The sequence below is a fragment of the Electrophorus electricus genome, chromosome 23, assembly GCF_041902795.1.
Source record: "Electrophorus electricus isolate QZ-2024a chromosome 23, ASM4190279v1, whole genome shotgun sequence".
Classification (NCBI taxonomy): Eukaryota; Metazoa; Chordata; class Actinopteri; order Gymnotiformes; family Gymnotidae; genus Electrophorus; species Electrophorus electricus.
Window position 1 is genome coordinate 7057501 of NC_137519.1, and position 17531 is coordinate 7075031.

At 42.5% G+C, this 17531-nt stretch overlaps 2 protein-coding genes across 3 annotated transcripts in view; both read left to right on the top strand.

Moving 5' to 3' along the window:
* Positions 1 to 6965, top strand: part of pir (pirin) — a 12064-nt gene extending 5099 nt beyond the window's left edge. For both annotated transcript variants that reach the window (XM_081705966.1, XM_027011394.3), the window contains exons 3-9: positions 1 to 50; positions 506 to 712; positions 1439 to 1523; positions 3066 to 3110; positions 4989 to 5071; positions 5202 to 5268; positions 6434 to 6965. The exon at positions 1 to 50 is cut by the window's left edge and continues 31 nt beyond it. In XM_081705966.1, the coding sequence (XP_081562092.1) occupies positions 1 to 50; positions 506 to 712; positions 1439 to 1523; positions 3066 to 3110; positions 4989 to 5071; positions 5202 to 5268; positions 6434 to 6552 (656 nt within the window). In that variant the 3' untranslated portion in view covers positions 6553 to 6965. The remainder of the gene's footprint in view (positions 51 to 505; positions 713 to 1438; positions 1524 to 3065; positions 3111 to 4988; positions 5072 to 5201; positions 5269 to 6433) is intronic.
* Positions 6966 to 7204: 239 nt separating this feature from the next.
* Positions 7205 to 15422, top strand: vegfd (vascular endothelial growth factor D). The gene is made up of 7 exons (XM_081705967.1): positions 7205 to 7994; positions 10975 to 11182; positions 12461 to 12651; positions 13589 to 13716; positions 13997 to 14103; positions 14627 to 14783; positions 15121 to 15422. The coding sequence occupies exons 1-6, from the start codon at positions 7905 to 7907 to the stop codon at positions 14770 to 14772; spliced, it is 870 nt and encodes a 289-aa protein (XP_081562093.1). The 5' UTR covers positions 7205 to 7904; the 3' UTR covers positions 14773 to 14783; positions 15121 to 15422.
* Positions 15423 to 17531: the final 2109 nt, after the last annotated feature.

Genomic DNA, 17531 nt, shown 5'->3' on the forward strand with positions numbered 1-17531 from the left:
ATGAGGATTTCTGTGGGCATTGTGGGAAACTGGAGGCAGGGGATTTGCAGGTAGACCACCTAGCAGGACCTGACTATTGCCTGTACAAATGCTTCTCATTGTAAACATATTCTTTGGCTTTGCTTACCAAAACAGATAAATGCGGAAGCAAGGCTGTGAGATCAAGTGTGTGGGTGTGTTGAGGTCCATGCAGAGTATAATCACAGCTGTTGTATAGTTTTAGCAAGGTAGCGTGTGAAAGTGAAATTAGTGTGCAAATGGTACTTTCGTCATTGGCAAACCCTGTAAAAGAAAAAAAATGTCTGGCACATTGGATATGCTATATACACATTGACATACTTAAACATAATCACACACACTCAAATGTGCACACACTGTTATTACATCTGTTATTACACTTCAAACAATAATTCCAAACTATGATCATTTCAAAGTCTAATCCTGCATTTTTGTGCACGTCTTTGCGTGTGTGTGCACGTCTTTGCGTGTGTGTTTGACGTGCCAGTGGATGACTGCGGGGCGGGGCGTGGTTCACTCTGAGATGCCTGTTTCTGATGAGCCCGTGTGGGGTCTGCAACTCTGGGTGAATCTAAAGAAGGCGGATAAGATGGTGGAGCCTCAGTACCAGGAGCTGAAGAGCCAGCAGGTCCCCAAGCCCAGCAAAGACGGGGTCACCGTGGCTGTGATATCAGGGGAAGCCCTCAGTGTGAAGGTCAGACTGCAACACCCACCATGGCTGTGATATCGGGGGAAGCCCTCAATGTGAAGGTCACACTAGAACAGCTAGGGGGCTTCACAAAGGTGCTGAGTCACTATTTACTGAGTAATTTAGCCCAGACCTGAACTCAGTCTGCCTCCGGAATATGGCCCTTAATATCCCTGTCCAACCTCTCACCAGATTCTGATCTTCACTGGAGGAATCCAAGCCAAAAGGGCGGCGTTGACCCCCATTATCAGCAGGAAATTGGAACTGGGGTGGAAGTGGGCTTCTAACATTTATAACATGGACTGTGGCTTAGAGGGCTTCCTCTGTAGCTGAAATGAGTGCATCTGAGACACACACACACAAACGAGTACTCAAGAAAAGTTTAATGTAGGTCAGCCAAACCAGCCCAGTATTGACTAGAAACAGGTGCTTTCTGTTACTGTTACCTTTTGTAACTGTTCATAATAGTCTATAGTGGATTAGTCTGTATGGAAGAGAGGGGTACATAGGGGAATAGTCCATAAGGGAATAGTCTGGGAATTAATAGTCTATATGGGAATATTCTGGGAGGCAATAGTCTATAAGGGAATAGTTGTGGAGGGGAATAGTTTATAGGAGTATTGTCTGGAGGGGAATTGTTAAAGTTTATGCTGTAGAAGAAATTTTTTTTTTCTTTTTATGGTTGTAACATATTTCATGAGGGTTGTAATATTTTGTTGTTGCCTTTTTCAGTCAAAGATTTATACCAGAACTCCAACAATGTACCTCGATTTCAAACTCAAGGAAGGTGCAAGACATGTTCAACCAATACCCTTAGGTAAGAGTGAGGAGTGTGTGTCTGAGAGGGCCATCATGAAAACCTTCTGAGCATGTATCTGAGAGGGCCATCAGAGGAACTGAGGGTGTGTGTCTGAGAGGTTATCACTCTGCCCTATGGCCTGATGTGCTCGTGAAGTCATGGCAGAAAACCTGAACCTGTGTCTGAGGCCATGCATATGAGGCCGTGTGTGTATGTTTGAGGTTGTGTGTGTGTGAGGCCAGATACGCATGTGAGGCTGCATGCACGTGTGGTCACGTGTGTGAGGCTGCTTGTGCATGAGGCCAAGTGTGTGTTTTGCACTGGAGTCATGCGTCCAACTGGAGTCATGCGTCCCTAGGCCTGGTTAGCACTCTGGACGCTACGTGTACCTCACTCTCCTCTGCCTATAGTCGGCCTGTGATACTAAGAATTCTTCTGCGCTAATTTTGTACATACAAGGCATTACAACGCTTGAAAACATTATTGTATATACACCTGTAAGGACATTAACAGCTACCATGTACTGTGGATTAATTTTCCACTGAAATTCCCAACAGGATGGGATGGAGGAGAGTGGGCTTTGCCCTCAGAGGGGAGCGCTGTCATCTGTGGGAGTCTGGAATATGGGTCGCTGCACAGACAGCCACCACAGTGGTCATTACAGGAATTTCTCTATTGTTGTAGACTGGACATTATAAATCACATATGCAAAAGCTTGAGCTTCTCATGTCACATGTTTAAAAGGCTCAGAGGTAAATTCCTTCCAGACCTTTCTCAGGAATAGCTGAATCACTGCACCAGCTCTATGTATGACCAGGAAATGGACGCTTTCATTTTATCATAGTAGATCACAGTAATTTGTTGCACATTTTGGTTTGGAGGCTGTTATTTTTGAAAGCCTCTTTATTTCAAATATTTTTGTTATTAAAATGCAGCGTTTCAGAATCGATTTGAATGCGGGTAGATGTCCTTACTGAAATATTTACTAGGGCATAATTTTTATTTAAGGGGCGTACTAAGTGTATTTCTGGTTAGCAATCTAGCGGGTTTAATTTAGGAAGCACTGAGACTAACCTTATCAGGTGCTGCTCAGTGCTGCTCTTAATTGAGGGCAGGGTAATCCCTGAATGAAGCTGTGGAACGCCCATCTGGACAGAGAAAATAAACCATTTCTGACTCAGTTTGCACATGTTGCCAAGTGGTTTGGTTTAACCTTTAGAGTATGCACTATTTTATCAGCCATAGCAAATAAATTCTCTGATTGTGTATTTCCTGACTGATGTGCAGTGAGAGTTGTTACGTCTCAACCTGTGCATATTACAAATACAGAGACAAACTGTTAAGTCCTCTTTTCCAGTTCCAGAGGCAAATTAAAGATGTGCATACAAGCACACACATCCCAGTGTAGAGTGGGTCATGCTCTTGACAGTGTTTGTGTGCCTGTGTGAGGATTACCAGAATGTTTTGATGGGTGTGTGATCTGTGCAAGCATTACATCATTGTGGAGAAGATCTGAAATGTATTTAGAATGTATTTATTTCCCTATGTTCTCTTTTCCAGGATGGAATGCTTTTATCTACACTCTTTCTGGATCACTGCACACTGGTGAGCAGAGCTTCCTTCAGTCTTACCCACAGTGGATCAGCCACAAAGGGGCTTTTTTGTAAAGTCTACAATATTCTAAGTCTGTGCTTTTTTTTCAGGGGCCTCTCTGTAAAGTCTACAATATACCAATCTGTCCTTTTTTCACACAATCCCAATATCAGAGCCTTGTCGTCCCTGGATGTTTAAGCAGGTGTTTGGGAATGATTATTTTCCACTTCCTCTCCCACGTCTGAGGCCGGGGCGGACATATCAGGGTGCCTCTGATCACTGTCCAACAGCAACACTGCAGCTTGGCCAGTGTAGCTGATTCAGCCAAGTTTGAACTCTTGATTTACTGAGCCAGTTTTGATGATTTCCAGGTTGGGAGCAGATTTATGCCCAGTCATTAGCTGATGAGTTTTCCAACGTGGAGTCTCTGCAGGGACATTTCTAACGTCGCTCATACTGAACGCTGGCCAGCATCCTTTGGGTCTCATCCAGAGATTGCATAATGAATTTATATACCAGTAAGTTAAAGGTCTCTGCTCTGGTTCTTGTGTAACACAGAACCAGTCTTTCTGATTGCTGCTGCTCCCTTGCAATCGGCTCCCTGTCTAACTAAAATGACCACAGCAGAGTCAAGGAAGTGTCTCACCTGTTGCCACAATAAACTATAGCTGAAAAGCTGTGAGTATCCGGTGTGCTTCATGAGGAAAGCGTTATTGATTTCATTAGTGAAGCGGCTGGGCCAACAGTGTGGTTTTCGACATGCCAAGCTCCGATGGACAAGAGGGACTGTTTATGCTTCTTTTCTCAGCCAAAATGCAAAAATGTCTTCACTTCAAAGGCATTGAGACAGGCTTTCTGCTAAAGAAGCTGCATCGTGTTTTTATCAGACGAGGTTCAGCCTTGCACAGAACGAGGTCTGTTGAACCCATTCACAAACAACAGGGACTCTGTTCTGTTCTGTTCCCTTTCTGTATCTGATGTCCCACATTCATTCCAGGGCTCTCAGCATCAATATGTTTCTAATATCTTTGGACAAATATTACTAAAGGGAATATAGGTTAGCATAAACTTACACCAAGCACCACATGCATCATCTTCTAATGTAGGCTAGATGTAATTGTTTACAGATGTCGTGGGACTTTGAAAAAGTAAAACTGTTTTCATATTAAGGTTGTATTGTTTGAAGAAGCCACCACATTACCACTGAGGCCAAGTAGAGCTTACAGCTGGGTTCGATAAAGATATGCATCGTCGTCTCTGAGCCTTAGAGCAAATGACTTGGTTTAGCGTAAAAGAGGCCTGGGCACTTATTAGATATGTTTTCTGGTTAAGACATTAATGTAATACCATCTGGACCACAGCTGTTGTCTAGAGCAAGTCATAATCTATTCTCAAGGGCATGTAACAACAGGATGGAACAGGCTCATGTAGTTGTAGCTACAATACGGCATAGATTCAACGTAGCCTATTTATGAATATAATACTTTGGGTCCTATTAAATTCACAGCGGAAATTAGGTAATTTCACGGACCAGATTCTAAAAAATTACAGATTTCATGTTCAAGAGAAATGCTACATCTCACAGCATTTCTTAAATAACACTTATTAGCCAGCTAACCTCAAAAGCAGTGTACTTTGTACTTCCAAGTAAATGTTTTTTGTCAAAACCAGCAAATTGCAATGTTTGTTTAAATTTAAATTCACATCAAAGATCAAAAGGACCACTTCTGCAGGTCAAAAGAACAACTCTACATTACTAGTTAGTTTGAGATGGCAACAAATTTCACAAGACTAATTTCATGCGATTTTCATTGTCATGAATTTGGTAGCACCCTAACTAATAATAGTGCATGATTATGAAATGTTTTAAAGGTAAACTTCTATCTTTAGGGCCAGATGAAGAACAGAAAAAGGTGGAGCCTCATCACACTGTCGTTTTTGAGGATGGCGACTGTGTCAAAGTGGAAAATAAGGTACAAAACGCAACACCTTTCAGTTCTGGATTTGGCGATGCTTTAGTTTGTGCCGTTCACTGTGGCTGAGAAAGTGCCTGCAGTGCTAATCCGGTTTCTCAGTGTTAATGCAGATTCTTTGTGTTTCCAGGCCCCTGAGGAGGCCCATTTTGTTCTGATCGCAGGGGAGCCCATTAACGAGCCTGTGGTCCAGCACGGTAAGCAAAGTAAAAAAAAAAAAAACCCTACTGGGTGTGGAGGGAAAACAAACATCAAATGACAAAATATTACAATGTGGAGTCCTTGGGTTAGTGAACTGAAATAGAAGTGAAAAACGATTAATATGAAATCAAATTCACACTCTCGAATTATACTGGCAGTGTTAACTGGATAGTATATGTCTACATCTCCTATGAGCTGTGCAGGAATTAGAGAATTTGTATCAGGGTGTTGGCTGCTGTTTCTGGGCCTGTTTTGTGTTGGTGCTTTGTTAGCACATGCACCAGAGAGCTTTCAAAATCACAAGAGTTGACACTTGATGAATCTGGAATCTTTTCCTGTTGTCTCATAAGGAGAGAGCAGAGGAAGAGAGACTGAAGGTAGTGCAGGCCACGACCTGCTTTACGCTGGCGTCTGAGGGTTTTCAGGGCTAAGGAGTAATAATTGTGACTTGCCAAGTTGATCCCTCAGCCTGAACCCAGTTGAGCATCTGTTTCACTAACTGCAGTCATGGCTATAGGCAAACAGCCCTAAAACGGACAGGAGCTGAAAGTGTATGCACTCATTACATGTATGAGAGCACCAGCACTTGGCCTCACGGACGCGTGGCATGTGTCCAACACTGTCATGCCAACTTTATTTCAGATTACCATCATACTACTCCTGTTCCACCTACTGGGGGTGTTGTGTTTGGAGAGGACAGCATTCCCTACACAGTTCGCTCATATACACACACATTCCCTACACATATTCCCTCACATCTGTTAATATATCTGAAAGAAAGGTGCCTTTCTGTGCTTCAGATTACCATCATACTACTCCTGTTCCACCTACTGGGGGTGTTGTGTTTGGAGAGGACAGCATTCCCTACACATATTCCCTCACATCTGTTAATATATCTGAAAGAAAGGTGCCTTTCTGTGCTTTAGTATCGTAGTCATTTCATTTTAAGAAACGTAATGAAGTACTGAATCAAAACATCAGAAACTACTTACCAATTACTTATGCTCTGTTCTGTATACATGAAGAGTTCTGTATTCTCCTGGAGGGACTATCCAGCATAGCATCGTGGACAAATAACCCCTGTCCTTATGCCTGACCCAAGCAATGGCCATGTTTCAAATGGGTGGTGATGAGCTGTATATGTGTTTCTCCACATTGCAGGGCCATTTGTCATGACCTCAGATGAGGAGATTGAGCAGACCCTCAGAGACTATGCTTCAGCCACCAATGGATTTGAGAGAGCAAAACACTGGCGATCTAAAATATGTGACCAATTCTGACCATTCCATATGTCTAAAAAATAACCTCAAATTATTTTTTGGCATGAATATATTAATTTATCAGTTTGTCAAGGTTTTTTGTACTGGATAATTATTAAAGATGCATTTTGTATTGGTTTTAATTGTAAACTAAGTTTATCAGCGAGGTTTGATTCTACTTTGTATCTTTTTTCTTTGAACTGATTATTCAGCCATTAATTTACTTTGCTCTGAATATTATTATTAGAGTAATTATACCATTTCCCATAAGCGACCAATTTGTATGAAATCTCTTTGTGTAGTCATATTTGTATGATCTCATTAGCAATATGCTCTTTTGAAGTGTTTTAAAATGACATGTTTAAGTCTTTATAAGGAATGAGGGAGCAAACAGCTTTACTTATAAAGCCATTAAAGTACATCAGAACATCTAATTCTCATCTCGCATTTCAGACTCATTTTCAGGGTTGGACTAGAATGACATACACAAACAAACACACCCATTCCAAGCATGAGTCAGCCCCCCCCATGGGCTGGGTCTGGGTAGGATGTGGGCTCTAGCCAGTGTCTCCTCATACACCCTGTCTCCACCCTTCCATCTCCTCCCACTCTGCTCTATCTGCATGGTCTGGATCACATTTAAAACCACATGTTCATGCTGGTGTCAGCGTGGGTGGGTGGGTGAGGGGTTAGCCGAGCACAGAGGCAGCAAGCTCGGACATGGCTTCGGGACAGTAGCGCTGGACAGGAGCGGGGGACGGCCATGCCAGCCTGCCCGTCTGTAAGGGACTCGCGGCCAACTGCAGACTGAACCAACGGCGCCTCGGACAGGGTTTGTCAAGCACGCACAGGCGATCAGCCTGCGACGGGAATGACTTGAGAGCGAGTCCTGGGGATGCCACGTCCAACACCTACACGAGTTGCAGACAGCCACCTAAGCTGACGGACTGAGCTCACAGAGGAAGGGAAGGGATTGCTTCACTTTCAGGCTGCTTCAAAGTGCTTTGCCACAAGTGTGCCTCTTTTTTTTTTTTTTTCTAAGGATTTTATTTATTTATTTATTTATTTTACCCCAGCCTATTTAAAAGGGAAACTCCATTTGGCTTATGAGGTGTCTTCTTTCTCTGTGACAACTCTCCTCCTCTTCTGACCAGCAGTGGGAATTTTAAGACTCATCTGTGTACGCGTGTGTGTGTGTGTGTGTGTGTGTGTGTGTGAGTGAGAGAGGAAGAGTAAGAGTGACTCTGAGGGTGTGTGGTCTGGGAGAACTCCTCAAGGAGCTCTGTTGTGTGTTCGTTCATGTCCGTGCTGTGCGTACTGGCTTGTCACAGTAAGGCTCGTGTGCAGTCGGCTCCCAGAGGCTCTCTTACACAATGAGGACTTTGTCTACTGTTGGACTTCATATGCTGTTGCTCCTGTATGTCAGACTGATGATGGCTACAGACACGCTGGCTTCCCCAAAAGTGAGTAACTCCAGCTCGGCTAGCTGTTAGACTGTTTACTTGCTAATAACAATGCAAACGTCTATGATAATGCCAGTACCAGTGTTATGTGTTACGAAATAGGCAGTGCACAAAAAAAAGTTAGTGACTTGCAAAGTTTTAAACGTACTGTAGAACATACTTGTGGTAAGTAACCCTGCCCCGCACACCAACAGGATTACAGGTGAATTCCTCAGAGGGAAAGCAAAGATCTGAACAGGAAGAATGTGGTGTGGGTTATCAGCACTTGCACATCAACTTCTTTTTTTTTTTTTTTTTTTTTCTGAAGCAAGGCTTAATACCATTCACCACATTTAAGCACTCTTGTTTTAGAGTAATTATGTCAAACTCTTTAATGCTTAAAGAGCTTTCAAATTGCTAAAAAATTTAGTTCACTCTGTTGTATAAGGTTACTCATAACATTTTGAAAAGTTGTAAAAAATCTGGTGCGATTTTATTATGACAGTTTGCAAGAAGTTCTGGAAGCCTCATGCTTAAGTCATTGAGCAGTTCAGCTTTATGTGTGCAATTATTGTTATAATAGTGTGGTATATCTTACATAGTCTATGGAGTAAATCTGTGGAGTAAATCCAGGCACTATGTGGTAAATCCATGGAGTATGTAATAATCTGAAGTAATCTGTGGAGTATGAAATAATTTGTAGAGTAAATGCATGGAGTGTGCAGTAGAGTTGTAGTATAAACTGCTGAAGAGTGATTGCACTGTAAACCTGTGTGAGCATTCCTAAGAGTTTCATACAGGTTATGATTCTAGCAGATTCTAGGAGTTAAAGAGCATAATGGAAGCATTATAGAAGTAAGAACTGATTGAGTATTATGCTCGTGTGTGTGTGTGTGTGTGTGTGTGTGTGTGTGTGTGTGTGTGTGTCTGTGTGTGTGTGTGTGTGTGTGTGTGTGAGTGAATAAAACTTAATTGATCCTGAAGAAAACTGTTTGTGTGAAGAGATGCTTCAGGATTTTTAAAAACTCCACAGACTTATTGTTTTCCTGTGTCCCATCCTCTCTCTCTCTCTCTCTCTCTCTCTCTCTCTCTCTCTCTCTCTGTCTCTCTCACTGTCTCACCCTTTCTCCCTTTTTTTCCCTAAGTGACCTTACATGTTCTACACCTAATTTACTTGTATGTGTATCAAACTACTTGTATGGGTCTCAAACTACTTTCCTTTCTTTTTCTTCTCCTTTCTTTTCTTTTCTAATTAACTCATTTTCTCTGCCTTATTTCTGCCCCTCTCCATCACTTGGCTTTCTTTCTTTCCTCTCTCGATCCCCGCTGATCACCTCGGAGGGTATGTCAGTGAAGTGGGGCGCGCCACCTTAACCAGCCTGGAGCAGCTCATAGTCGCTTGGCCGCAGTTGGATGCACTCTCTCACGACACGCTTCAACCACATCCGCTTTGCCAGCCGCTCGTGACTTTCCTGTGTTAAACATGCATGAGTGCAGCTTGCTCTTTCGAGATTACTCTCCGTCTGGTTTTGCTGGTCCTGGCAGGGTACGCCTAACATGCAGTAAACATTACTAACCGGACCATTGTTGTCATTGGCTGGTGTAGAAATCAAGTTGTTTGAACTGTACCATGTGGAATTGTGTAAGCAGCGTGAGAGCCTGCACACGGCAGCTTTGAGAGGTCGTGTGTGTCTGAGTCAGGCTTAGTGGATGTCCCCTGTAGATTTTGGACAGTGCTTTCAAAAGGCTGTTGGTAACATGCGATTTCAGTTCACTGCAATGTGTTTTGTTTACATGCCAACTTATCAGCTAGAGTTCAAGTGCGGAAGGTGTGAGATGAGCCTAGGGCTTGTGTCTCCTCCATTTCCCAAGATACCGATCAGAGCAGGAATCAGCCTCAGGGTATCTCTGCTTTTACCAAGTTTGTGCCCATTACCAAACAGAATTTGATCCACTCTCCTTCACTCACCTGTCTGCTCAGGTATTCCTGACTGAGCGCTGAGAGCTTCAGTCAGTAACTTGAGACTTGGGCCTGCTCTCTGAGAGGGCTCTGCTGGTTTCGCACACTTTTGTGTGCTTGTCAGAAAGGAACTGACTTCTACAAGCTTGTGGGATGTGTGAAAACAGACCTTCTCTATTCTCTGATGGCTGGTAGATTTCCCATTCTCCAGGCCCTGAGCTGTCTGTTAGATTCTGTCCTGCACTTTGTAACAGGTGGTCCATGGGAAATAAGAGTCACATACTGAGATAACAGATTCATGTTCCAGCCAGGATTGCATGGTCCAGCTGTTTAGGATGGGCTGGTCCCAGAGGATGCTCTTTCTCTCTCGCTCTCTCTCTGTCCTCCTGCCCATGTGTGCACGCATATACGTGTGTGTGTGTGTGTGTGTGTGTGTGTGTGTTGATCCAAGCATTGAAGTGGGCAAATTCATAACTTATTGCAGAGGAGATGTAGAAACATCTGCAGCTGGTGGTCTACAGATTCAGTTGCCCAGAGTAGAAGCGTAACAGAACCAAGCCCTGAGCAACAGTAATCATGCCTCCTTGCCTGTAGAATTTTAGGTCCTGGTTATGAATCACTGCAGTTGACAGAACAGTTCTGCAGCAGCCAAGGCTTGGTGTAGATGTTGGCAAACAGAGCTAGTTCAGCTAAATGCTTTATTATTCCAGTTAAAAAAATATGAATAGTTTTCACTCACGAAACTGGACATTTGTGAATGTGACTTAGATATGCTTGTGCTGCCCTCTTATGGTGAGACCTGGACATGTTCCTGTCATGTTTGTAGAATATCGGTTTTGAAAATAGAGGTGCTCTCAGTGTATTTTAGCACTGCAGTGTTGCTGCAATCCTAAATCTGTCCTAATGTTTTATCATCATCATCATCATCATCATCATCATCATCATCATCTCCTTCACCACAATCATCTTGGCCATCTTCTCCCTCCTCCTCCTCCTCCTCCTCCTCATCATCATCATCATCGTCATCACTCTTCTCTGCAGGAGATAAACCAGGAGAAGTGGGAGAGGGACATCCGATCAGCCGCCAGTCTGGATGAGCTGCTCATGTTGACGGACTACCCAGACTGGAAGCTGTGGAGATGCCGTCTGAAGCTGAAGCACGTAGACTCAGAGTTCCGCTCGGCGTCAGCCGGATCGCACAGATCCACTCGCTTTGCTGCCAACACCTACAGCCTGGACATACTCAAAGGTAGCAGTGTCTCACACACACACACACACACACACACACACACACACCAAACCTAAATAAATAACTAGCCCTCCAAGGCCACACATATAGCGTGCATACAAAATGTTTCCAGGCCCTTTCAAGATTTCCACATTTTGCTATGTTTCAGACTAACTCATCAAATGGATTTAACACATTTTTCATTCTCTATACAATACTCCACTTGAACAAAGCAAAAACAGACGTATAGAATGTTTTGTAAATGAATTAAAAATATATTTAAAAAAAACAGAAATATTCCATTTACATTAATATTCAGACCCTTGGTTAAAGCACATTTGGCAGCAATGACAATCTTGAGTCTTCTTGGGAGTGATCCTACAAGTTTGGCACACCTTTCTGTTGGAGGTTTCCCTCTGTCATCGGGGCAGAACCATTCCAGCTCAGCCAGGTTGGATGGGGAGGGTCAGTGGACAGCCATTTTCAGCTCTCTCCAGAGATGTTCTACTGGGTTCAGGTCCAGACTCTGGCTGGGTCACTCCAGAACATTCCAAGTTTTCCCGAAGCCACTCCTGTGTTTCCTTGGCAGGTGGACTCTGATGAAGGTGTAGAAACATTTCCAGGACCACTGATAGGATGCACCAGAACTCAAATGTGAGTGTCACAACAAAGGGTCTGAATGCTTATGTAAATGTATGTAAATATGCTGTTTCAGTCTTTTATTTTTAGTAAATGTAAAGAATATTCCAGTTCTTGCTTTGTCATTGTGAATTATATTGTTATGTTTAATGAGAAAACATGACTTAAATCCAATTTAAGGTGAGTCTGAAAAATACCAAAATGTAGAAAACTTGAAAGCTTTACATATGCATGGTATGTCTTGTATTAGCATGCTGTGCCCAAACTAACTCAATTACCACAGTGATGTAAATTTGTTAATGATTGTCCCTGATATCATTCTCTGTAAATAACAAGATATATTCATTGTTCCTGCTCTTAATGACTACACAATTTTATTTTTTTCTACATGTCTTTGACAGTTTTGAACAGATATACATTATATGCATATACTATATTTTCCTGTTACTATGAGTATCTGTATTGGTTTTCTATACTCTGGTAAAAACTGCTGTTTGGCTGAAGATGCAAGCTATTCTCAGTGGAAAATCCCCACTGACATTGTAATCAGTCACAGCACAGAATCAGCCTGGATGCTGCAAATGGCAGTCATAATCAATATGAAGGTCTTCAATCATAATCGATGTGAAGAGCATTAACATGTGATTGGCTGTTTCCCAGCCATTGATGAGGAGTGGCAGAAGACGCAATGCATGCCACGGGAGACGTGTGTGGATGTGGCTGCAGAGATGGGCACCACCACGGACATGTTCTACAAGCCCCCCTGCGTCTCCGTCTACAGGTGTAGCGGATGCTGCAACAAGGAGGGCGTCACCTGCCGGAACACCAGCACCACCTATATTAATAAAACAGTACTGGTCTCCTTCCTAATTCACCTGTCTTAATGACTCTATTAGTAATAGGGAACAGAGCACTAGAGTAAAAACCATGCTTACAATTCCAGACTTAAAATGGGTTTCAGTAGTCACTGTTTTTGTTTTTTTTGTTTTTTAGTCATAAAATGCTGACTAAATGTTTAATGGCATGTTTGCTAGACAGAGTGAGGCTTCTCTAAAGACATTTTACTTCTTTGAAATCTGCAGTGTGTTCTGCTTTGCCTTTTACAGCCTCTCTGTGTCTACTATGTCTGCGTGTGCTGCATCTTAGTTTGAAAAGATAGTTTGACTACGTGGTTTTCGGGTTGTTTTAATGAAAAATGCACTAACATAGAGGAACTAACCACAGAGTCAGGACTGTTCACTACAGCCAAAAAAACAAACAAAAAACAGATGTCTGAACCATTTTGCATAAAATGATTTTGAATACATTTTCTGATGCCATAGCATTATTCCATGTGTTTTTTGTTTGCAGGGAAACATTATCTGATTTTTATGGATCACACTGTTCACATTACATACACAAACTAGGCAGACACATGTAGCTTTAATGAAAGTTTGGATAAATAATTGTAGCCACCATGACCCCAGTTCCTGTCCTGACAGTTTTTCTTTAAAATACTCCATAATGTGAATTATGCAGAAATTTAGTAAAATCAGTGGAATTCTAGCTGCATATGCGAACATCAAATGACACATCCCTAATTCCATCTGAGAAAGTGTTGTACTGTAATCTCAGGATCAGTTCTTTGAGGTAACTAAGATCGGGCCATTTCTGAAGCCCTGTGAACATCAGTAGAAGCAATAGGAAGCACTGTTATTGCCATTGTGAGATGTGCATGTGCATGTGCATGTGCAGCTGTGTTTGGGAATGTAGTTTATTTGACTTTTGCTGGACCTTTATTCTCCACAGCTCCTGAGTGTGATCCCATTCAAATACGGCCTGGAACCTGTGCTGATAAAAGTGGCCAATCACACGGAGTGTAAATGCCAGGAACCTCAGCTGATACGCCGGCACGTTCACCCCCACAGGAAGTCTAGGTCAGTATGGACCTCACAAACCACCTCCACAACCCACCCTACAATCTTTTCGACAACACAACCCACAACCCACTCCACAACGCACCCCATCACCCCCCTCAATAACCTACCCCACAACTCCCAAGCCTACCTCCACAAGCGTGTCAGAATGCCAGATAGATGCTTCTCAGAGTTCTATCATTCAAACTCTCTTTAAGTTGTGTGTGTGTGTGTGTGTGTGTGTGTGTGTGTGTGTGTGTGTGTGTCTGTGTGTGTGTTTGTCTTTGTGTGTTAACTACAGGTGTTCTCCTGTCCGCCAATCAGAGGACTCTGGGCGGCTATGTGATCATGGACTGATATGGGATTGTATGGAGGATCGTTGTGTGCCTTACCCCTCCAGTAGCCAAGGTCAGTACCTGTACATGTGTTTGTGTTCAGTAGCCAAGGTCAGTACCTGTACATGTGTTTGTGTTCAGTAGCCAAGGTCAGTACCTGTACATGTGTTTGTGTTCAGTAGCCAAGGTCAGTACCTGTACATGTGTTTGTGTTCAGTAGCCAAGGTCAGTACCTGTACATGTGTTTGTGTTCAGTAGCCAAGGTCAAGTACCGGTACATGTGTTTGTGTTCAGTAGCCAAGGTCAGTACCGGTACATGTGTTTGTGTTCAGTAGCCAAGGTCAGTACCGGTACATGTGCTTGTGTTCAGTAGCCAAGGTCAGTACCGGTACATGTGCTTGTGTTCAGTAGCCAAGGTCAGTACCGGTACATGTGCTTGTCTTCAGCCCATCACTGTGTTGTAGTGGGCGTCACTTTCAGCTGGTGAACCTGTGAGCATAGAAATGGGCAGAGCACAGGGGTGGAAGGACGGACACTAAGATTACATCGGACTTCTTTAAAACAGTTATTTCTCTGTTATCTGTCTGCGTGGGCAGAGGATTCCCTCATCCCAAACACAGAGGACTGTGAAATTGACGTGGAGCGCTGTGAGTGCATTCCGAAAGAGCCGACAAGAAGGCGACCATATCCAATCTGCTCCCTCAATTATACGAGTCCACCCAGAAGCAAAAAGTTCAACTAGGTGTAGTGCAGGTAACGTGTGTCTGATCACCACCTTTTAAATCTGCGTCTAGGACTGAGAGATTATTCTGCTCTAGACCATAGTGTCTACATAGTACATACTTCAAAGTAAATGTGACAACTTTGGAAGTACTTATACCTTATAATAACCATAATACTGCCTGTGCCGTTCCTATGTAGGTTATTTTTCACACACGTATACTTGCAGTGCCTCCTGAGAAATACGTTGCTTTGACTAACTGAAATAAATGTCAGTTAATGGAAATAAATGTGAGTAATCATTTCACAAATCTTTCTGTGCTGCATGTGACGTCCTTTTATTTCTGCATGTTTTTTTTTTTTCCCACAGCTGCGAGAAAAAGTGAGAGCTAGCAAAAACAGCCCCCTGACAACCTGCTCCTGCAGGAGCTGGGATCAAAGCAACATTCTAATTTATTTATATTCTTATTTATAATATTGTCTTATGTACACAAGTATATAACATTTAATCACACTTCACATTATTACCATGACTATGTTAACATTAACAACAACAACAAAAAATTGTGGTGTATAAATATGTCACATGTTTCTGTGCACTGAATGTAAAATATTACAATGCTTAAAATAGCAGTGTACTTTGCCTGATAAAATACTTTTTCTTTTTAAGAATGTTATTTTAATAATATATAGTTCTTTGAATACAGCATTATATATTTCTTTTAGCTAAAATACTATTACAACAAACTTATTCATAGATGGTAGATATCAGAGGGTTATTAGCATTATAAAACCAATGCTAAAAAACAGTTAGTAACTTTTTTCAAATAAACAAAAGTGCAAACAGAACTACAAACCTATTTGCATTCCTGATGGCCACCTGTCTGATGGAAAAGCATAACTTTCCTACAAAAAAAAAAAGAAAGAAGAAAAAACACACACGCATGCATGCCTACACACACACTCAAGAATACAAACACACACACACACACACACACACACTCACTCACTCACTCACTCACTCACTTACTTACTTGTCTTGTGGCTCTTACAATAATAATCTTGAAATAGATATTAGCAGACAAATCCTAGAGTCCGGGTTATGCAGAGCAAGAAACCAAAGGAACATAAATGAGATCATACAAGACAATTACAATCATACAGTACAATTAATATCATATAGAAAAATGTAAATCACACTGGACTATGAAGGTAATACATTAAAATTAAGATAATACAGGAATCCAAGATGCTTCAGATCAGGAACCACCACACAGCTTTCCCATTGGACACTATGTTCATCTCACCTGAGATGCTAACCATTGCTATCCCACCAACAAAGCAATGCAAGTGGGAGAGGGAAAGGAAGCAGGAGGGAAAGCAGGCTGGTCTGCGCGCTAGGCTGAAAGGTACAGCCGGGTATTCCACAAAGCAGACTCTCTCAGATTAGCCAGATAAATTAAATTCAAAGTTGAGGATTAAGATCAAAGTTGAGGATTGAGGACTGCAAGGCTTGATGACCACAACTCGTCTCCTATTGGACAGTCTGACTTTTGGCTGCAGACATGACCAGCAAGCACTGCTGTGCAGTTCTGGAGTTCCTAATGGTAAGGTGCAGAACATTCTTTCTCCCAAGGCATTTCACAAGAATAATAATCATGGCAGTATATGCTTCCCCTCAGGTTAATACTAAGATAGAATTGGAAAAGCTACATGATGGCATTAACAACCGTGCAACTGGGTTTCAACCATACAGGTCTCAAATTGGTGATCTCAAATTTATTTAAAAAAAATGTGAATTTCCCAGCAAGAGACACAAACAATCTTGGACTAAATGTATACAAACAACCCAGTGCATTTAAAGCTACTCCATATGCACACCTAGGACAATGAAGCCATATCTCTAATCCTGAGCCTAGTTTGTAGATCCTGGATATATAGAGCTAAACCAGCTATGTTGCAAGATGCAACATTCAGATCAGGGGACAAACAAACCTACAGTGAAACATGAGAGAAACCCAGCAGAGACTTCAGAAATGCAAAGTGCAGACAGAAACACTTTTCAAGGGCCACTTTAAAAACCTGTGTGGAAGGACATCAATGCACTGGCTGACTACAAACACATCAGTATGTTTCCCAGTAAATATGCCACACTGCCCTATGTTCTTGGAACAGTTCTTTGCTTGCTTTTACACTTAAAGGGGGGAGGGGTGATTACACCACTCATCAACCCACTTGCTGAAGGGGTGATAGTGGTTCTACAGTGCCACCAGGTGAGGACCACCCCGAGAAAGGATCATGCCAAACAAAGTGTCAGGCCCAGACGGAGTGCCCGGCTGGGTACTGAGAACATGTGAAGACCAGCTCACATATGTGCTTATCAACATATTCATTGTGTCTCTAAATCCTCCACAATCATCCCGCTGGCCAAGGAATCATCTGTGAAGTGCTTGAATGATTGTCATCCAGAGGCTTTAGTGCCTATAATCATGCAGTGCTTTGAGAAGGTTGTGCTTTCACACATTAGCGCCGCCATCCCACCTGATCTGGATGTGCACCAGTTTGCTAAATTGCATCACAGCAGCACTCCACTTCGCCCTGACACACTCAGAAGACAGTTATGTGAGAACGCTATTCGTGGAGTTTAGCTCCACATTTAGCACAATCATTCCTAACAAACTGGTCAAAAAACTGGAGAACCTGGGCCTTGGCTCTTTTATGTGCGCATGGGTCATGAACGTCTTCACGGATCAACCACAGTGGGTCAAAATTTGAAGTCAT

Bases quoted from the DNA above. Each gene is read 5' to 3' on its own strand.
- vegfd (XM_081705967.1), top strand. From the start codon at position 7,905: ATGAGGACTTTGTCTACTGTTGGACTTCATATGCTGTTGCTCCTGTAT. The intron at 7,995-10,974 runs GTGAGTAACTCC...TCTTCTCTGCAG, and splicing joins ACACGCTGGCTTCCCCAAAA to GAGATAAACCAGGAGAAGTG. The intron at 14,104-14,626 runs GTCAGTACCTGT...CTGCGTGGGCAG, and splicing joins TTACCCCTCCAGTAGCCAAG to AGGATTCCCTCATCCCAAAC.